The 22,626-nt window shown below is 41.9% G+C and overlaps 1 protein-coding gene across 1 annotated transcript in view; it reads left to right on the plus strand.

Annotated features, from left to right (window-relative positions):
- cerk (ceramide kinase) overlaps positions 1–21,783 on the plus strand; it is a 42,914-nt gene extending 21,131 nt beyond the window's left edge. The window contains exons 6-13 of the mRNA XM_084345180.1: positions 1,124–1,269; positions 7,011–7,085; positions 7,246–7,398; positions 8,677–8,782; positions 9,294–9,376; positions 12,518–12,723; positions 16,845–17,059; positions 19,495–21,783. Coding sequence (XP_084201306.1) covers positions 1,124–1,269; positions 7,011–7,085; positions 7,246–7,398; positions 8,677–8,782; positions 9,294–9,376; positions 12,518–12,723; positions 16,845–17,059; positions 19,495–19,621 — 1,111 coding nt within the window. The 3' untranslated portion in view covers positions 19,622–21,783. The remainder of the gene's footprint in view (positions 1–1,123; positions 1,270–7,010; positions 7,086–7,245; positions 7,399–8,676; positions 8,783–9,293; positions 9,377–12,517; positions 12,724–16,844; positions 17,060–19,494) is intronic.
- The last annotated feature ends 843 nt before the right edge of the window (positions 21,784–22,626 follow it).

Below are 22,626 nucleotides of genomic sequence, written 5' to 3' on the forward strand. Positions count from 1 at the left end.
CAGCCAGTGAAAGATGAGATATTTCACAGGATAAGAAAAAACTTTGGCCTACTGGAGGCTCTTTGGAAAAAGTTTTTTTTTTTTTACCACCAACGTTATATATACAAAATGTAATGTCAAGAAAAATTAAGCTAATTGAAGGAAGTACTGAGATAGCCAGGTTTTTACTTCCACATCCCAAAGTGTTCTCAGTTGCATGATATAATTTGAATCCAAGAGAAGCAGACACATCTGTTTAAAACCTAAACAGATATGATGCTTTTGAAATATTTGATCTTAAGGTAGCTTGCAGGCAGAATGGTAAAGGACCCAGGACGGATCCCTGTGGAGCGCCATGGGTAAAATGGATAGAGTAGAATTTACAGTCCCTGTAGCGACGTAAAAGGTCCGTCTAGAGACAGGAATAAAATAAATCTTTGACTTTCCCCAATGTACTCTCATGCTTTAGAAAGAATCAAAGTTTCATAAGTATAACCTATAGCAAAAGCAGCAGTTTCCAGATGTATAGTATTAGAATCTCCACTTATTACAATAATTTCAGGCACATAGCTGATTCTTCTCTCTAAACCTCTAGTAAAACTAAGAATCTTAAAATCACTCACAGAGGTCGTGTAAGTTCATGTTTTCACCACAAATTGAACATGATGCTGAAGCCCACATCGGTGAGTAAAGAGAGAGCATGTGAGGCGAAAGTGCAGCTGATGGTCGAATAGAAAGGCCATCAATAACATGAAAGGTTTTTCCTGCCGAGTACCCCGCCATCTCCCGCTTCTATTCATCAGATATTCAGTCCAGCAGAGCAGGGTTAGAGTCCATTATGCTTTTTACTCTGCAGTACATAATATTTATAGGTCAATTTCTGTAAGGTTTTGATATAGACTTATAAAGGGCGTAATGCTGGGTGGCACAGTGTGAGATTTCTATGTATTGAAGGGTTTCATAGTTATATCTGCTGCCCAGCTGTATTATGTTGTTATCTTTCCTCATAAATCTCTGCTTTATTGCGAACACAAACATGTAATCAAGCCTATTATGTGGCATCCACTCAGGCTACTACCTGTAACTATCCTCAACAATGCTCAAGTCCATAACTGTAAATTGTTGATATAATGTGTCTGTCCAGGGTGGTGTGTGTGGGTGGAGATGGTATGTTCAGTGAGATCCTGCACGGCTTGGTCATGAGGACCCAGACGGACAATGGCGTGGACCTGAACCAACCAGATACTGAGCTGGTGCCGTGTTCTCTACGCATAGGGATTATTCCTGCAGGTAAGCTGTGGCCACTATATCACATGAAGACATATTAAGGGTTTGGAAACAGCACTGAGTAAGGATTGGTTTTGGTGGTGCCAAATAAATTTAACATGGGTGTTACTTTAATTTAGTTAAAAGCAATAAAAGGAATAGTTGTTCTTGGGAAATACACCTATTGCTTACTTACCTAATAGCTCTTTTTGCTAAGTGTTAGATGAGAAGATAAACACGACATAAATGTTCCAAATTACAAGCAGTAAAGTATGGCGTATGAACTTCAGTAGATGTGAAATGAAAAAATTAGATATTTTAAAAAAAGTCACTCAAAAAATAGAAGTATAGACAATATGAACTACAAATGTATGAAAGGAACATATCAGCTTGAAATTGCTTGCCGTTCCAGGCTCATTATTGTGTATTTCTTATTTTCCCATCTCCTTTCAATCTCGGGGAAACTCCACAGGTAAACATCAGCCTGTTGTGTACTTTTCTTTTCAAGCTCACAATTTCCCCTTAACATTCAATCACACATTAAAAAAATGAAAAAGAAGATACCACTTCTCTCCACCAGCAGCCTTTGTGGAACATAATGTAAGGCTGGCTTGACATGTTATAATTTGCCTGGAGGACATGACTTGTATTTTATCACAAATGGGGAAAAAAACTCTTGCGCCACTTTCAACGTTGCTGCTGCCCGCCTCCCTCCACCTACACATGCCATATAACCCAAGGCTGAAAGCCGAAGGGTGTACATCAGGTCGCTCATGGTTATTAAAAGTCCCTCTGGGAAGTGTATGAAATCACTTGAGACTCCATTATAAAGTAAATAACCCATTTTCAAACAAGTGCTGCCATCATAAATTGAATGTACGGTGACAGAGGGCTGTACAGACACTAGTGTATACAGTATATACATCGTTTATGTGATTTGTCAGGATAAGTGTTGCATTTTGGATGTCAGTTTTTTCCGAAATTGTACAGAAGAGGTGCTACAGTTTCAAAAACGACCTAAATTGTCACTCCTGTATAAAAACCCCACTTGACAGAACCCTTATTGATTACATTCATGAGTTACATAAGAGAATCTCTATGTAAACGGAGCATGGGGTCCCAACAGGGGGCTTCGATGGGTCAGTCGTGCCATAAATGGAAACATGCTGAGTGACATTTTGAAATCACTGTAATTTTCATGAGGCTGAATATACGGTGCATGAAGACCAGTGTGAGACTGTCCAGTGCACAGCTTGACGATAATAAACTAAAGGGTTTAAAAATCAGCTACGGACACGCTAAATGATTTTTAGGCCAATTACAAACATGATTTGGATGTGCTGACTCAAATTCGTTGCCCTTTCACAATCACAGATGAATAAAAAATGGTCTGATGTCTAATATTTTATTTCAACTGAGTAACATCTCAGAGGCTTCAAGCTCAAGTGAAAACTCAGGGTTTGCAAGGATGAAAGCACTCAAGCAGATATACAATCACTGTTCAAAAGAAGTTCTTGAAAGTCCTTGTCATGCCATTTAATGTTCAGCTCATTGTTGATTGTGAAATTACAAGCGCTTTGGTTTGCCTACATCAGGACGAAAATAGAAATCCCACTAAGATGAAGGCCAACCTGTCTTCAGTGCCTATTTTTTCCATCGCTTCAAGAACATTGTAGAACAAGGGCATGTTGAAGAGCAGTAGCGTAATTTACAGAACTGCAAGAGTTTCCGCTCAACTCATTGAAAGAGGAACTGCTTGACAATCACACAATAAATGTTCTATCTTTGTGGGAATAGTAGCAACGAGGCAAAAGCGATGTCTTCAAATTGTTCATTTTGTCCAAGCAACAGTCCAAAAAACCTAAAGACTCTTTAATAACCATCATAAATGACAAAGAAAAGCAACAAATCCGCACATTTAAGAAGTTGGAACCAGCAAATATTTGACATTTTATCTTGAAAAATTACTTAAACGATTAATGATTATCAAAATAGTCAGAAATCACAATCTTCCTTCACAATAATGAACGTGGGCATTGTAGTTTATTTAAGTAGATCCCCCGTACACGATGTCCTGGTGCCATAAATACTAAAGCACCTAATGTGTATTAATCCGCTGCTGAAAATAGTCCCCAACAAATACACTTTTCACAGCTGTTTGATGAACATTTGTGAAAAACTACAGTACCCACCTGTTTTCAGAAGATAGCCTTTTTATGTCCATCCGTCTGTCCATCCAGCTCAAAATGTGCTGCCCATTATTCAGCGCCATTGGTCAAAAACAGCAACTTGACTGGTGTGCGGAGCCTAACAAACGCGAGGCAGTAATTCTAGTTTAAAAATAAAAGTATATATTTTTAACCAGTTTATTAAGATTTACATTCGTAGGAATGGCTGGGCGCTAGGGGCTGAGAGCCAAAGACAGAGTAGGGAAGTCTGAAAAAACCGAGGCACTGACCATAAACTACAATTTAAGTCCAGGCATGGGACCTTTGTTGCGTGTCATTTCCCATCTCAATTCCCCTCTTTTCTGTCATCTTTCTTCTGTCAACTCTCTAAGAAAGACTTAAAGTACCCCTAAATTACTCATGTCAGTCATTCATCCATTGTGAAACAGTGTGTGACTTTTATTTTCAAAAGTAATGTCTCAAATAATGGTGATAATGTAAAAGTGTCTCCTACATCCTGGCACATGATCTGCTGAGATGTAGATCTCTGCTTCCGAGTGTATCTTTGCCGCCAGGGTGTAATTTATGATTTCATCATTGTAACCATCAATATCACTGTCAAGCTTATGGTAATGTCATATTAAGATATCAAAGTCCTCACTGCCAAGGTTCAGATTTAGAGTCATGAACTCATTTATGGCCTCGTCACCGAGCTGTCACACACGCAAATGTTCTCTGACACGTCGCTGTTATAATGGTTTTAGCTATTATGGTCTGAAAAGGAATGTCAGGCTCACCCTGACACATTGACAGTTTATATTGATGAGATTGATTTAGATAGATTAGTTGATGAAAAAAATGAGGTCCGCAAAGATACTGTCACAAGTGCAGCTATAAATACATTCATGTGCTGAACAATTCAAACAGAAAAGAATATCCTTTTCGGGGGGAGCTCTGAAAAGCGTCTAGACTCCATTGTTGTCCCTGAGATAAAGACGATATCAGTGCCAAGATGATCTTAGTGACGAAGAGGAAAGCACTGATAAAAACTGGGCCTTTTCCCGCTGAGGATGCGCCTCGTGACAGTCTGTGCTCTCTCCTCTGAATATGCCAACAGGCTAATGCGGTTGAGTAACTTAAGGGGAATAAAACATTGAACATCTGAGGACTGAACATCATTGAACATCTGTGTGCGCCACTTAAATCCATTCAAAGTCAGTTGGCTTTTACTGGGTAGCTTTAGAAGAGTCAAATGGCATATGTCGGCGTTTTTTTTTTTTTAACGCTCTGCAAAAATAGCAGGTAGTTCATTGCCGTCGAGAGCAATTGGGTGCAAGTGTTCGGATGTGATTATGAAGCTCAGAGGAAGCAAAGCCCGGATAAGTGATATTCATAGAACGCGCAGGAGCAAGTCAGAGAGAGGAAGCTCATCGTCATACTCATCTGTGTGTCCACCGCTGAATGACAAGCCTGATCTCCGCTGTCACGCTTCTGTGAACCACCTCAAAACATCACTAGTAGGATTTCACTCTCCTCTGTCCTCCCTCCCTCGCTCGCTCTGTCTTCTATCAGCGGCAGCCGGTCCATTTCACCACTTGAAGATGATCAAAGTGGGGCAGATAGGTCTGAAAATTATGCCATGTGGCACAGAAAGAGAGATAGAGCCTTATTACCTCTCAAGTTGAAAGATTTAATATCAAACTCAACATTTCTCCCAAGGCAGGGGATGCCTCTTACACTTCATTTGTTGGCTGAAGAGAGCTGATGATAGCCCGGGAGCCTGGAGCTACCCGATTAGTTAACTTTATGACTGAAACGTCTCCTTACTTCCACCTAATAAAATCATTCAACTGGATTCTTCTTACTTGGTTGCAGCTTTGAAAGACTTGTAACTCTACCATGGATCCAAATCTTTTATGTCTGATTTCAACTATGAATAAAAGATTTAAACATCCGTTTTACGGCTTTACCTGCCGACAGAGTCAACACGCCTGCACAGTCTGATCTGACTGCTGTAGACGGCAACGCATAAAACTTTAAAGACACACTGCATATCTTACTTATGATAAAAATATTAATGACTCCATCCACGATTTCTCTGTCGGTAATAAGCCCAATAAAAAAAGGAACTCATATTAATATAAATGTGATGTTTTATCAGACGGACTGCACACATTTCTCTGGTTGAACGAACCAAACTCCACTCTTTTATTTATCGATTTAAAGTCAGTAATTTGACAAAGGCGTGAGATTAATTCAAGCATCTGATTGTCTTCCTGTCTGCAGCAATGGAGTTAGAACCGGTATTGTAAGAAGACTTCAGATTCAAGGAATGAATCACAACTATGACACAGTTGAACAGTCCTTTGTAGGGAAACTGCACTGACCCGAAGCTTTGTGTTTCATGTCACTCATGGTTGCCAAGCAGTCTATGTGAGTGTAATGTCTCCAGTTAATGACATGATAACTGCCACTAACCCGTCGTGCTTTTAAAGGGGCTCTATGGAAAGTCTGTGTTGTGCTGGAAGCCCGTGGTTTGTTTATGTTAGTGGAGAGGCACTGAGACGAGGCACTTGAGAGCGTTGAGGTCGCACGTTGAGCATTTAAGCATGCTTATGATAGCATTTAGCTCAAAGCAGCACTTCATTCCATGTCGCAGAGCTGTTAGCATGGCTGTAGACTGTTTGGCCTAGTCCACACATACAGTACACAGGTATTTTTGGAAACAGGGTTTTAAAACAAACAAACTCAGTTGCTGCTAAATTAACTTTTTTGGCGCTAATGCAGTTTTTATTCAAACATTGTCTCTTTTCCATCATTGTGTTATCAATAACCATTTGCGTCTTTCTAGATATAGACAATGTAACATCCATTTCATCAATGTACAAACACAAATACTCCGATATCTTAACGCATGCTTCGAGTTCACATTTGATATTGACGAACATGTTTGTCTCTTTCAGTGTTTCCAAAAGTGTCCTTTTTTTCTGCGCGTGTGAGCACGGCCTTAGTCTTGTTTGTGTCTGGATCCCTGTGTGACTGCAGGTTTTGGCAAACATGTTTTCCAGGAAGTTTTCAAACTGTTATGTGATCTCTCAAGTTATTCTGTCGTCTTAAGCTGTTGTTTTTGGAAAACTGACACCTTCCAGATGAAAACTGGTGTCTTTGTTTGTCATTCTGCGTATCTGGGTCAGATTTGGGTTTTAGAGTTTATACCACAATTACTTTTATATTGCTACCGCAGAGGGACGGCAACATCTCAAACTTTCTACACGTCAGGAAAAAACTAAATACACTACTCAAAATGAGTTGGGGATGTTGAGGATATATAATGCGACACATTGCATTTGACTTTCATTACAAATCCATGCACATGCATATATGCATAGGACTACATATACACCACTCAAAATTATTTAGGGATATTGGGATATGGGTGCATATGTCTATATATATGCATATATATGCATATCTTGTGAAAATAGTGTATATGTGATAAAAATTTGGATGTAAAAAGTCATTTTTTATATCAGTGTCTTCAATGTGCCTGTACTGAGACTAAAAGGGCTGACCATCGACCTGTGTCTCTTCCAACAGGGTCCACTGATTGTATCTGTTTTGCCACAGTGGGAACCAATGATCCAGTTACTTCTGCTTTACACATCATTGTGGGTAAGTCCGAGTCATTGTTTGAATCCTCTGAGCTGCTCTCACAGTGTTGCTGAGGAAGTTACCACCGTTGATTGTTCGTTCCATGTTCATGTTCACGTGTATGTTGTGGTAACAAAGCAGGAAGTGACTTCTCACATCTCGACTGGGCGTATCTCACCAGGTGATTCCCAGCCGATGGACGTGTGTTCGGTTCACCACAACGACGTCTTTCTCAGATACTCCGTCTCGTTGCTTGGCTACGGTTTCTATGGTGATGTACTGACAGACAGCGAGAGGAAGAGATGGCTGGGTCCGGCCAGATATGACCTGTCAGGTATGAGGGCTCTCCTCTTCTAAACTCGACTGACTCTTCAGGCTAAGCCTACCTACAGACATAACCCCTTTTTTTTTTTTCAACCATTGGCTCGCTGACCTCTGAGCTCCCTGATCTCAGTGGTTTATTTTAATGTGAGGTAACATGCAGTTTATCCCTGAGCTTGCTGGTCCTGCTCTGGGGCCAGACTTTGGAGGATTAAAGATATAAATCTAACACAGAAACTCAAGCTTGTGGATTCAGTGGGAGTAACACCACCAAGATTCCTCTGCCCACCGCACATCCGCCTTATTATCTAAGTATGAAACATGGCTAAATTAAACTGGGATCAACTGCACGCATGGGAATAGTTCTTCACTAAATACCTGAGATGTTGTTTATTAAAGCACGTGGAGAACAAGTTTTACAACCCCAGTTCCAAAAAAGTTAAGATGCTGCGTACACAGTTCATACGGGTCCTTTAAATCACTGAAAGTTTGTGAATTTCAGTGAAAAGAATCAAGGCCTTAGAAGTTCTTGAATATAGACATGAGTCATTGAAAGTGCTTGAATTTGAATGTTCAATGCAACACAAGGTATTAAAGTGATATTTTTTTCAGTTAACAATAGTAAATAGGCTATGTTTCACTGTCTGCTGTCCAATAAGATTTTTTATAAACTTTAGTAAATTCCCCACTACATAGGAAACTTTGAAATTTAAAATGATTAAATAACATTAAATTACCTTAATTTGATGGATTGGAGGGTGGTTTGATTCTAATCCTGACAGCTCCGCACACCTCAGGCAAAGAGAATCGCCCCTCATCTGAATTCCTGACACTTGCTGCTGCTAAGACAGAAAACACAAGACCTCACAGATGTAATTTTATTACAAAAACTAGTTTACGTGCTGTTTGTGTGTCTGCAATCTAAGGATTGTTCTACCCGCAGCTCTATTTGTGTACCACCAATTCTGCTGTTTGTGTAGAAATGAACATGGTTAAAGCACAGAGCTACAGCACGCATCGCTGCTAAGTGAGGCCCCTGGGCTTTAAACACCACTGTGTGTTATCTGTGCTATAACATTATCTCGAAACTTTGTTTGAAATTTTTTTGCACCCAGTTAAACCCCCGACAGTCTCTAGAGAAAAAGAAGAGCATTCCAATTACGTCTGTGTCGCTTTAAGAATTTTTCCTCTTAATTGTCTTGTCAGGTGTAATTAGAGTTAAATTAAACACAACAAATAGAAGGCATTGGCATGCTTTCTGTGGCCCACACTGTGCGTTTTTGTCTTCCAGGGGTAAAAACCTTTCTGAGCCACAACTACTATGAAGGCGCCATCTCTTTCCTGCCTGCTGAGAACAACACGGGGACCCCCAGGGACAAGCTGCAGTGCCGATCCGGGTAAATAAAGCATCACAGATATCCATTTTCTACGGCTCCTCGGCGCTATTTTACAATGTGCTAACTTATCTGATGCGCTGCAACAGGCGCGCTGCACCTGCCAGAGCTTAAATGGGGTAGTTTACGTTGTCAGGAAGCCCGTCTGATTTATTGCGGACTGAGAGCCTATTCAGTGTTTTCCAAAAAAGCGTTTGACTAAGTGCTTTGGTTTTTGAGATGCTGGGCGCAGACGTGTGCATTCATTATGGGGGGCTGAAAGGAGCTGAAAAACCATTAATCTGCAAAACGCCACGTTTCCTGACAACTTATTTTTGCCATAAAAAGCAATATTACCGTGCTACAAAAGAGCTTTCATAGAGCTTCCCCACCTACAGCTACTAATATTTCAGTCATTTTCAAACGGACCACACTTTGTTGGGCCTAATGAATTATTTAGGCTCGTTGAAACCATGAATGTCACAGCAACACTGATGGCTAATGATTGTAAAACAAGGTTACGCTGTTGTTTCAGATGCTGCGTCTGTCAGCACAGGCCCTCATCAAAGGACAAGAACCAGTGGGAGATGTCAGAGGAGAAGGAAAAGTCGGATGAAGGTAGGAGTTTGGGGTTATTGCTCGAAATATGTCAAATTAATCAACACGGAAAAAAGCTTACCTCTCATTCCTCTGCCTCGTTATCTGCTTGTTTGTCTATTTTAAAACCGTTTCTAGACTTCAGAGGTGGGTGAGAATAACCTTTTCTAAAGAGTGTAGACACCAAAAAAAAAAAAAAACACAACAAAGGGAGATGAGACAATCCCACACCGGCTCTCTTCTCCCTTGAAGTTGCACACAAATCAGGGGAGATTTGCATTCGGCAGTACCTCGGTGTAAATAACACCGTCATCGCCTCCTTTTCGGATTTCACTTTATCTCCATTTTCTGTCGGGGTTTGTTTTTCTCCCGCAGCATGGCAAAATTCTTGATGAGATTCTTGATGAGTTATTGACGAGAAAATATAAACTGATTTTGGTGACGCCGCACAACTCCTCGCCGTAGCCTCTATTTTTTTTTTTTCTGTCTATCGATTCCCAAATCTCCAGCATCCACCCCCGCATCTGCTTGATGGGATTACACATCGCCCCCCTCCGACGAGAACGGTGTCTGTCCACTCAGCCTAGAGTAGCACGGCGTCGCCTCCTTCTCCCCCCCATTGGTCCCCCAAGACCCCACACACACACACACACACACACACACACACTTCATTATCTGCAGTCCTCTCAGCAGCACAAACCTCTGGAGGCAGATGAAATACTGACTCCTGTGTGTGTGCTGGTGCATGCTTGTTATGTGTGTTTTTTCCTCTCTAATTAGCGTTGTGATATTAAACTCAAGATTTTCTATCTCAGCTATCTGGTGCTTCCTATGGAGCGTGTGTGTATGTGCGAGTGCGGGCGCGAGCGGTAACCCGTTGGTGTGTGCGTACTGTGTGTGACAGACTCCCACTAATCAGGAGGAAATTTGGCTCTGCCGGCTCTGACAGGGGGTTTGCCTCACGCCAGTGCAGCCGTTTGTTTTTAGTTTTTTTTGTTTTTCCTTTTTTCCTTTCCTGGCGAGGGAAATCTCAGACAACTGCTAAATCAATGAGGCACGACACACTCTCTCTCTCTTTGCAAATGAGCCAGCCTCTCTCTTCCGTAAAGCAAATACTCATTTGGAAACGTTCTCCTAAATGCAGAGCCTACAGTCCACAGTTGGATTTGTTGTCGTTTTTGATTATATTTTTTTTCTTCTTTTTTTAGCTTTAATCACTGCTTCCCAATTAGAATATTGTTGTTTTATGTAGCCTCAGCGGGCTGGTTATCATTGGTTCGCGTCATCACCTCTGTTAAGTTTGTTTTGCGAAATGAGGGGGAAAGGTAATGAATCGTTTTGCTTCCCGAGATCACATAATTTTCCCTCCGAGGTTTGGACGCCTCTGATCACTTTTGTTTGCAGCTTACTCCACACGACTATCACCCCGGTGACAGGCGCTGTCAGTCCCGCGGGTGATGCTGTGTCTTTGATACACCGTCACTTGTAAACAGTCGCTAATCTCCGGGGAACAGAGCGGTGGTTTGTGAAGTGCAACCATCGCGTCTGTCGTTTGAGATTCGCAGACCCCGTGCGCATTTAATCATAACAAGCAAACTTCAGGTTAATCCAATCACTCTTCTATCTATATGACCTCCTCTTTAGATATTGTGAACCCCTCTCTAGCCGAGCTTAATTGCGTTTTAAAAAACACAAGATACCCAGCTCTCCGACAAGGGTAACACACGTTGCTTTCAGCATCAGAGTATCTGTCTTAGCTCAATCATCAGGGTAAAGCTGCTCTGAGAATTTCTGCCAAGACATCTGGGTGTTAATGGACCCTCATCAGCGTCACTGCTGTCGTGTAACAGGCTGGGAACTTAACCTTAAGGACTCGCAGAATACACAGTATCATATCAGAAACAAAATTCCGGGCAGCACACAGATTTTTTGTTTCAGTCTAACATCAGCACTCGTGGAGAAAAAAAAAAAAAGCTGAAGGGAATAAGAACGTTCAGCTCACACTCCTTATCTGCCTTGAACAAGTAAGGAGCTCAAAGCTGGCAGAATACTCCAAACAAAATTAAACGTGCTGCAGTTTTCTGCTGTGGAAGTGCCGCCGAATGCAGCGCGGCAATTAAATTACAGAACAGTACGTTCACTGCAGCTCGAGGTCTGTTCACTTAAAAGTGTCAATGTCAGATAGAGGAGAGTTAACACTGCGGTGGAAGGAGAAGAAGAAGAAACGGTCCGAACAGCACGTTGAAAAAGAGAAGCAGTCACACAATAATTGCAGGTGATTGCGTGTGATTGCGCAGCACTTTGTTTTGCTTGCAAACTCGACATTTTAGCTGCTTGAACGTGCCAAATTGGATTCTACTCAGAGTATACTTGAATAAAAGTGAGTTCTGCCGACGAGGAGCCCCCACTTCATCTGCTTCAAGTATGCAAACTTTTACCTCTTCTGTCTGGTTCAGTTGTGCAGCGGAGAACAATGCATTTAAAGTCTGGCAAACAAATATAAAGTAGTGCAAACTACACAGAGTTTTGAAAGATTTTTTTAGACTTTATTATACCGATGCAAGTTCTTACAGACATTTACTCCATATTACATCTAATGTTGTTTATAGTTAAAGCATTCTTACAATATTTTTAGCTTAATAGTGAAGAAGAAACAGAAAAAATAATGGGGGAAAACAACAAGCGAAAGACCAAAACAAAACAAAACAAACACAACTAATAAGCTAGTACTGCTACTTATCATAAAAATGATTACACAAGTTAGTATGGTGATGTAGATACATACACACATACAGAGTATCCATAACATATATCTACTGTATGCACATACACATACCTATAAGTTTTTAAAGATTTAAGGCAGTGCTTCTCAAACTTTCTCACTTCAAAAACCCCTTCAGTGCCCTAAATTAGACCAGGGACGCTCATTTGATAAGATTTTTGTTTAGAAATGTTATTTTATAGAAAGTGAAAAAAAACCCAAGACCAAAATAGTCAAATATTATGTCAATGTGTTACTTATAGTTGGATTAATAGTGAAAATAAATAGTTCCTTCTTATGCCAGGGACCCTCTGGGACACCCACATCTTTCTTTTTTCAACTTCTGTATTCCATAACATCTAAATAAAGTGTACGTGTGGCTCTTGACTCGTCTGTTTCAGATGGCAGCCGTGGTTGGAGCGTGATCCGTGGGAAGTTTATCGCCATTAACGCGGCCAGCATGAGCTGCGCGTGTCCTCGCAGTCCTAAAGGCCTGTCGCCCTCGGCTCACCTCGCTGACGGCACCACAGACCTCATCCTGGTCAGGAAGTGCTCCCGTCTGGACTTCTTCAGGCACCTCCTTCGACACACCAACAAGGACGACCAGGTAGGACTGAGGGAGTTGGTGTGTGTGTCATCTTTAGCGTCTCTGTGTATGATTTAACTTCAGAGCACTTTCCAAGGTATTACCAAGACACTACTCAATTTATGTTTCTTTTACCTCTAAAGTAAGTGTGCATAAACAGTCTGAGTCACCCCGTACGGTGCATTTCAGAATCGAAATGAGCTGGGGAAACTGATGTGATTTGGATGCAGCAGGGATGAGAAAAACATCCCTTTCAAAGAGTGAAGGCATCTCCAAAATACAGCAAAACTTTTAAGACAGCTGCATCCTTCCCCGTATAAGCCTCCCGTCAATCACTTGGCAGCAGAATTCAGCACTCAACATCAGGAGCTGTTCGATGTGTGCGCAGATAAATTGAGAGGGTGTTAAGTCTGTAAACGAGCGAGCAGAAGGCAGAAGTTTCCCCACTTGCTGCGCTAGCACCTCCATTTGCTGACTCGGCTCAATTTCCCAACTATGGTTCACTTTAGTTCAAATGCCTCAGCCCTTGTGCCTTCCCACGTATCATAAATAACCTCCACCCAGGTCCAGAGAGGCACTGATAATCGCTGCATCAGGTATATGCTGTATGGGAGAACAGGCTGATAGCAGACTAATGCCCTCTCAGGATAGCACAAGTATTGCCAGGGGAAGTCTGGTGATTAGTATTTATTACCTCAGGAAGGACCTCGGGAAGTTTATCCCATTTAGAAGGATCTTGTAAGTAATTTCATCCACAGTAGCTGCCTTGATAACATTGCAAACTGGGTTTTGAGCTAACCCTGACATCCTGAGGTGAGCTTTAACTCCGAGATCAACGTTTTGACTTGTTCACCCAGTGTTCCGATTACATGGACGGATATTACCCTTGTAATAAGACTCGATCAGATTAAGAAATGATCTATTTCCAGCTTTAATATTAATAGGATCGAGCAGCAGAAAATGCAAACGGTTTAATTCCAAGAGGAAGAAAGATAGAAAGACGGTGCAGAAGCGGCTGCAATTACTGTGAAATTTAGCAACTCGAGGAAAAAGATTTTGCTGCCCTGTGTGACATGAAGCGTGTCCCCGGAATGCCACGCTCTCAATACAGTATTTCACATCCAGATGACTGAATGAAATTACCTTATGTGTGGGCAAAATCTAATTACCAACATTCCCTGGTGATGCTAATGCGGAGAGGCCTGAAATACGGTCTTATGACAGAGAATTTCCACAATAGACTAAAATCTAAACACTGAGAACCGCCAGGAGGATCTTGGTGTACAGTTTGGATTTCAGGGATGTTCAGTGTTAAGTCTCAACAACTATTAGATGGATTACCATTACCAATGACATCTTGCACAGCTGTTTCTGACTTCTACATGCTGTATCTTCATAGCTTTCCCTCCCAAAGCACTGCAGAATATTATCATCATCCTCAGCTGTGCTTTCTGAATAGTGCCAGTTAGCAACAGTTGATGGTGAACATGGTAAACGTAATAACTGCTTAACAACAGCATGCTAACATGCTTATAATAACATGTTTAGTAGTGCAGTACCGGCCGGTCCTCATCGAAAGATGACCATAATGGTCGACAGTGAAAGCAGCTTATTACGACCCATTTTTATCTTTCTTGTTAGGCGCTGACCTCTAGTGGCCGTAGTGAATATCACAGCAGCCAAGGTGGAAGTCAGGTAATGTGGCATGAAGCATCAAAGTCAGCTTAGGGAGGAGGTCAGTGATGGATGGTCAGGTTAAACAAGCACAGGACTTACTCAGGAGTGCTGTTCGTGTCCAGTGTGAAACCAGAAGTCGACGGTGTCACGTAAAGTGACGCCACACATCGCCGTCGTTGTAGGTGTGGCAGCGCTTCAGAGAGCTAGCGAGTCGTTTGCTCAATAGCAAGCTTTTGTAATTTTTTCTGTCAATGACCAGTCTCGCTTTGCCTGGCATCCCACAATGCCTTGCAAATTGATTCACTTTGAAACGAACTTTGCCTCCAGTGGGTCTTTACCATAATTCTTGTCTTGCCTTCGGTCAGATCTCCCTAACGGAGAAAAAACAAAAGATATCTCATTAACCGTTGTCTTATGACCTCAGACTTCGTGCTGACAAGACATAATGTGGTGCGTCTCTAGCTTGAGGCTGTCTCGGCTGCTTTACTTGCAACACATAAAGGTAGACAAGCAGTCGTATGAGTAGGGTGAGAGGGACTTTGCATCGGAGTTCACTTAATATCAGCATCACTGTCCAGCCAAGCGGAGAGAAACAAGGAGTGAGAAGCCGCTAAGCGTATTCATGGCCTTGTCAGAAAGCCTTTTAGGCAGACCATCCAGCATGAATGCAAAGCGGCTGCAGTCATAAAGTGGGTCTGATGCGAAATAAATGGCTGTCACTCGGCTTTTGGGATGAGAGAGGGCAAGAAATGGAGAGGAGGAAGAGAGAAAGGGGGGTAAAAGGAAAAAGAGGAGAAGAAACGGGAAGGGGAAAGAGGGAAAGTGGCACCCCGTGAAGTTGAAGAAAGTAGTGTGCCGGACAGAGCTGAACCTTTCCGCGACACTGAGTGAGATGAAAGGAGATTTTGACAATATAATTTCTTTTCATCTCTCTCTTTCTTCTCCCCATCACTCCTCTGCAGTTTACATACTGTAGTTTTTATGCACCTCCATTTTATCTGACCTCTTCTCTCCCTCCCTTTTATTTCGCATTTGATCTGCTGTTTGCCGTTTTCTGCTTTCTTTTGTGTAAATGGAAAGAAAGAATAACCCTCTGTGTAGTTTTGCTTTTCATTATGAAATCAGCAGGAGTCCATTAAATGAGAACGGAGGAGAAATTAACTTTTTACCTCACTCACCCAGGAGCCTGTAAACCAAAAAAAGAATTACATGCCTGGGATTGTTTTATCACACAATAAAATCATCATATCTTATATGAAATATGCCACTGCTCATTTTCAGTGAGTGGTGTTTTGTTTATAAAATTTGAGATGTGAAATGCTCAAGAAGTTCATGTTGTTTCTAAAAGGGAGCCTGAGTCTTGAGGGAACCCGAGTCAAGCCATTGTCAAATTAAACACCAAAGACTGATTTTGGTGACAGTTGATTCTTGATGCATTATTATATCTGCCAGTTATCTGTTTGTTGGTTGGTTGGTTTGTCAGCAGGATTACACAAAAACTACTGAACAGATTTTCACAAAACTTGGATGGGGGATGGGTCTCAGCCCAGAATAGACCCCACTAATTGATGGTGCGGATCTGGATTGAGTGTGATACAGAGCTATTGAGTTTGATATTGAATTAAAGGTGCAATATGTAAGAATTGGCCACCCGTCAAATTCATACTGAAAACAAACCGGAGTAACCGCTAACTGCTGCTAACTGTAGCTGCTGTTGGCCACTTAGTCAGTTAGCCTCCAGCGTTTGTTTACACCAATGTTTACACCACTGGTAGGATTTTAGGACCGGCATGCCTGAGGCTAGCTGGTTAGCATGCTAACTTATGTAGAAAACCTCTGCAGCACAATAACATAGACATCATAATATAAAAACTGCTTATTTCTTCACGTTCTGTTGATAATTTCAGTGAAGTTTTGAGCATTTTCCACTAAAATTTTAACATATTGCTCCTTTAAAGGGGACTGTGGAGGTGTGCGCTCTACTGAGGGCCATTCTAGTTTGGTTTTGAATTTCTTAGCCATGCTAGCGCCATATTGGTCGGTTCTATTGGTGGTCCAGACAACAACTTTTGATGATGAATGATTTCCTCTCTTGCTGAGGCACTAAAAGTTAGCTTTCATCGTCAGCATTCAGTCTGTCTGTATTTGTGTTCTGTATAATGTTTGTTAATTTCTTTTGACCCTCTGATTAAAGCACACTTGGAAAGAACTTGAAAAAGACTCTTCAAACAACACTTCCTCACAACATCTAATTTGGTGAAGCTAAACAAAGATGGACTCCTGCGTTCCCTCTCATCCTGCTGTGCTGCTCATTTTCAAATCTTCAAGTGATTCTGGAGAGTGACGGTCTTAACCTCCGCACCATCTGTGGGCACATCTGTTCCGTTATCCATCCGTCCGTCCGTCCATCTCTCCTCCTCCTCTTCTTTCATCTGTTTCTCATCCATCTCTGCTTCCCTCCCCAGTTTGACCACTCGTTTGTGGAGGTCCACCGGGTAAGGAAGTTTCGTTTCCAGCCGCGGCACCATGAACTAGCTTCATTGGAAGACCTGAGCGAGAGCCCAAAGAAGACAGGCTTCAGTCCCATATGCTCCGCCCAAACAACCTGCGACTACAGCACCGCCCACAGCAGCTGGACCTGCGACGGGGAGCTCCTGCCTTACGTTGCCATCCAAGTCAGGTAATGGAATTGCCAGTGAATGTACAATACAGCTGCAAACTCACTGTGGTGGTTATTTCAAGCAACTTAGTCCTTTTCCACGTCCTTTTAGAAATAAAGAAAGTCAAACTGGGGTGCAATAAAACACATCTGAAATAATTTGGACAATATAATGCGTTGTAATGAGTGTTTTAGACACATATATGTATACAGCGTTTTAAAGTTGTAGCCCTGATCGTTTTGACTGCTGAAGGCAGCCATAGTTCAATCGCTTTTCCAATGCGCCAGCTTATTTTGCATTTTATGAAGCCTGTGAGGAAAGTGTAACTTTCTGAGGCAGTGAAGACGGGCAGGATCACTCTCAGCATAAATGAAGGCTGGTAAATGGCTTTGAATTGGTGCACGTAATATTGCAGAAGCTGTATAATGGGAAAAGCATTGAAATACATGAAGGGCTTCTGCGTATTGCATCACCGCGGTGCTGGTATTCACAGTAAAGACTGTTCTTTTTCTAGGTATTACAGAAATAATCTCCTCTTTAAATTGCTTTAAAATGTTCATGACTATTCAGCCTAAATAGAAAAAAAATCATGTTCTGCATTCACAGTGCACTGAAGTTAAACTCACACTTAATAGTTTTAGCCGCGCTAGACGTGTCGCTTTATAAAGTCACTGTACACCCCTCCGGTGTGACCCATGGGACCTTATTACAGGTCACAGGAAACAGGGCCACCGGTCAGACTCGAACCCTGGACAAAGCCTCTGTGCGTGGGATTCCTGCTCTGCCAACTGAAGGGGCCCTCATGTGATGTTTGTTAATTTAAAAGATAATTTTGCAAGTCAAGAAAGTTGCAGTTTGTTGTAAAGAAAGTGAAATACCATTTAGTTATGTGTGAATCAACTCAGTGAACTACACCGTCTCGCTCAATATACATCACCAACACCAACATAGCCGCCACCTCGGCACAGAAAAAGCTAATCTATGGGATGGGCTTGAGAAGGTTTCCATGGTTTTGGTGAGCATTATATAGGACTTCACTTGTGAAGTTGATGGGTGTGTAGTCTTTCCAATTACTTCGCCGAAAATGTATCTTTTAATTTCTATTACATTGAATAATCAAAAAATATTTGTCTCTCGGTCTTTAGAAGTATTTTTTGTTTGTTTGTAGTTCTAGTTATTTAAGCTAGTAGCCTCACAGAGCTGCTAGCATGTTTGTTGTCTCGTATTCGTGTTACACACAGTCTCAACTAAAACAGGCATGATACAGTTTTTAAACTTTAAAATATTATTATAAAGGGTCGGTAGATTGTCAAAGTAAAGGAAAAGCAAGCTGTCAGTAAAGCAGCTCTCTTACCTTAGTCGGACAGAAATGAGAGCAGCAGTGCCATTAGCGCTGCCAGTGACCAACAGTCTCTGGTCAGGAGGCTCTTTCACTGGTCCCTGCTGGACGTTCTTGGCAACTCGGTGGAATTAGCCCCGCTCATTATTCCACCCCTGTCCACACTTCAGCTTCCCCCGCTATCAGATCTCTATACAGCCGGTGTGGCACTGCTTGACGCATCATTTATTTCATGCTCCATTGTACTTTGCCAATGATGCATGGCGCTGTAATGTTGCTAATTTAACGGCCCTCCCCATGTTAAAAGGCTACTCCCCTTTAATTAAAGCAGAAGTCCGTCCTTTTATTGCCTCTTCCTCTCTCCGCTAATCGTTCTTGGAGTGAGCCGGCCAGAGTGCTGCCCGTATAATTAATGGTAATAGCCCAAGCGAAACGGAAAAGAAAGTAGGAGAGGAAGAAGGGAAGAGTGAAGAGTTTTGCTTTGAAAGTGAGAAATGCACATGCCAGTGCCAGTGTCAGTTTAAACTCGCATAATTATAGCCCTAGTGCTACTTTGATCTTAGAGGTATTATATGTGTGGTTTAGTATGTTTTTTTCTAGTTTAATGTATGATTAGCATTGGAAATAACCCTTCATACTGTTATTATGCTCCTCCATTATAGTAACTGCAGGTGAAGTCTTGTTCCAGTGAAAAATACAGGTGTCATTTAGCAGACAAAGGCACAGACAGTAATTGCGGCTATAGAAAAACAGTGTAAGATAATAGCCTCTTTCCTGTTACGCTGTTTCTTTCTCTGTCCGTATACTTCTACCTTGAATTCATCAGGATCTGTTATCCGTGTCGTCAAAGTGCGTCAGCCCCATCTGGATTATAACATCTGTTTTAAGTCTCTCTTTAAAGGTCTTTATACTTTACTAACCACAAAGATTGTCTCACTTTCAAGTTCGGGCGTCAAGTCGGCACACAGGGGTGCCGTTCCGTTGCTTTTACATCTGCCACATGGACAGTAAAGTCTCATTGAAATGAGCACAGTCATTAAGTTGATGGTTTGTTATTCAGGCTAAATGATGCGTTTTGTGTGTCTCTCTCTGTGTGTGTACTCTTCCTCTCTGCAGTGTCCAGTGCCAGTTGATCCGGCTGTTTGCCCGCGGTATCGAGGAGCAGGAGCAGCAGCAGCAGCAGCAGCAGTGTGTGTTTGAAGACCCTTGTACACTGTGGGCCCTGGAGCCAAGCACACACTAGTCAGCGGACTGAGAGCTGGACGGGACATTTAGCTGCTGGACAGCAAAAAAGCGAGATGCACTTGGCAGGATTTCCTGGAAAAATGCACGAGTTACATCAGTGTACATCCCAAACGCTGGCGTTCCAGCCCCTTTGTAGTGTATCCGTTTAAATGGAACTTGCAGGAGTTCCTCTCTATGCACGAGAAGTGATGGGCTGTCACTGAAAAAACTCTCATCACCAGCCACTAAGAGGCGGAAAAACTGAAAGTCTAAAGAGAAGTTGCATCTTAGTATTTGTTACTGAAAGTCTGTGAAATTCACTTATCTGCTCCTTTCCATTTGGAGCTCACATGTATAAAAACTGCTTCATACAACTTTAACTAATCTCAAATATGATATGCTACAGCTGCTAGTGCAAGTGCTGCCACATTCAAACCTCATGGAAAATGTAGATGTAGAAGCTCAGTGGATCTCACCCAGTCTGGGTGTTCACACAGATGAAACGGTAGCTGAACCGGACTGAGCCGGACTCAGCTGCGACAATTGACTGAAGGTTTTCAACGTTGCCATGAAGGAGAACGCTAATAGCATTCCTCCTTATGTAGCAGAGAGGCAGTCAAGGAGATACTGCTTTGTGAGAAGGATGAAGGGGGAAAAAAAATGGTTGTGAAGTGCACTGATAACCTGAAAGGACTTGCCAGGGCCTCACCATCAAGAGAAAAAATATTTCATCTGTGACCCAGGTGAAGCAGATATGAGCCAGGGGCACTAATGAAAAGAGCTGAATACCCTGCTAATACACTAACAGGGCCCCGGTGGATTCTGGGTAATAAGGCAAAGTGGTTGCTAAGTGATTTGGTGTGTCTCAGCACTGCTGCACTGCACCTGTGGCTCTGAGCTCTGCTCCTCTGGCTACAAACTACCGACAGTTCAATCATCACCTGGGATAAGCCAGATTTATACATTCTTAACTTAATTAGAGATTTTGCGCCTCTGAAATCAGCCTCATTAGCTCCTTTTAGACCTAGTTCAAGGTGGACCGTCCAAGGAGCGGTTTTAACTCTTGCTACAGGTTTCTTTTGCTGCCTCTGCATAACATTTACACATTAGTACGTTTGGAAAAATTGTCCGTGTGTGTAGGGTTATGGTTGTTTTCCACAATCCCTTCAGAGACGTGCAATCGTGTGTGTGAGTGTGTGTGTTAATGTGTTTGTGAAGGTGCCAATGTGATGAGTTGGCTCCATCACAATTAGCCTCATGACTGCCATTTTGCAGATGCTCTCTCACTGCAGCCAACACACTGTTAACACAAGCACCTATAGATGAGCAAAGACAGGCACACACACACACATTCTTGTAATTGTATCTTTGTGAGGACGCTCATTGACACCGTGCACTCCCTAGACCCTTACCCTAACGATGACCATCAAAACTAAATACCTAACCCATCCCGAACCCTTACCCTTAAACCAAGTCTGAACCATCAAGCAGCCCTTTGAAGGTCTGTTGAAAAGTGAGGACCGGCCAGAATGTCCTCACTTGGCAGCAAAAAACATCTGGTCCTCACCATGCAGGAAGTAGAAGTAGACACACACTCCTTAGCTTTTAACACCATAAAAGCCTGTCCTTCTCCTTCTAATCCTCTCCGACTCCGTTAATACGCACTCTGGATGTCTATAATGTTTCACCTTCAGTGCGCACTTTTGTCAGATTACAGTATGATGTTCTTTCAAAGAGTCGGTTTGCTTTTAAATCATCTATTGTACCCACACACACACACACACACACATTGAATTTCATACACAGACACACAATAGAAGTGAAGACTGTTTTCAGATATGACCGAACACATTTGAAAGGCTAAAGGATTTAGCAATTTATGACTGAGAATACAATCTCAACCTGATTGAATGTTTGAATTCCCTTTAACTTTCGTCCTAGTAAGCTACCTTCCACATTACACCTTTTGTTACATGTTACCTTTTATTTTTGATATTTGACTACCTACAGTACAGTTTTGCACAGTTGCTTCTCAGCAAAAGTGGAATATAATTGCAGTTGCACTAGTTTGTGCTCGGTCTTGCTTTGCTCTCCATATTTAAGCAAACACATAAGCTGTGACGTGAGTAAATACCTGATTTATGTTGTGAAAAATGCTCAATAAAGTCCTTTAGAAACGTGCTTCTTTTTATGTCCTTTGCTTGATCTTCACGATGTGCTTGATGTCACTGATGTGTCATTCCCTCCTTTGCTCACGCACGCACAAAAGGTCAGCGCTCCTTTGCTCTGGTTTTCTCAATCTCGCTCTTTCGCTCTTTCTCTGCCTCCCTGTATGAGTGGAATTTAATAGGGTGCTCTGATGTGAGCGAGATGTTTCATTAAAGAACATCAGACATCAAAGGTCTCTGCTGAGATGGAGTGGTATTTCACGCTGGGCTCATTCTGCACACAGTCTGGGTCTTGTTTCTTCAACATTATGGGCTTGCTTTGCTGTATCAAAAAAGGGAGTCTGGTAATTTGAATTTGGGTAACCGTGGTTAGAAAATATAAATGATGCAGTGACACCAAATAATCCCACAAATCCTTAAGGTAGGTCTGGTGCCAAAATATACAAAAATTAACTTGTAGTCATTGGAAATACATGTATGTACCTGTAAATGATTCACCTATCTACTAGTTAGCTGTAAATGTCTTCATAAAGTCAACTCAGACACCAGTTGAAATAATCTGTCCATGTGCAAGTGATTTAGAAAGTTATTCCAAGAGAGATTGTTCTGAGGAAATGACATGGCTGTAGAAGTCACACCTCTTTTATGAGTTTTTACAGGCCGTGCATTGGAAATAATTTCCAAGATATTCTGACAAAACCAAAGTAACCTCCCTGCCTTTGGCTCTCTGGTGAAATGTCACCACTTTATTTGAAGTATGCAACAATAATTGAACAACTATGGTGTGTGAGTGGTGTGAAATAGCACATCCAAGTTCATCGTATTAATTCAAAAACTAAACTTTCTGATGTTCACA

This window comes from Pagrus pagrus (genome assembly GCF_965226575.1).
Source record: "Pagrus pagrus genome assembly, chromosome: 23".
In the NCBI taxonomy this organism is placed as follows: Eukaryota; Metazoa; Chordata; class Actinopteri; order Spariformes; family Sparidae; genus Pagrus; species Pagrus pagrus.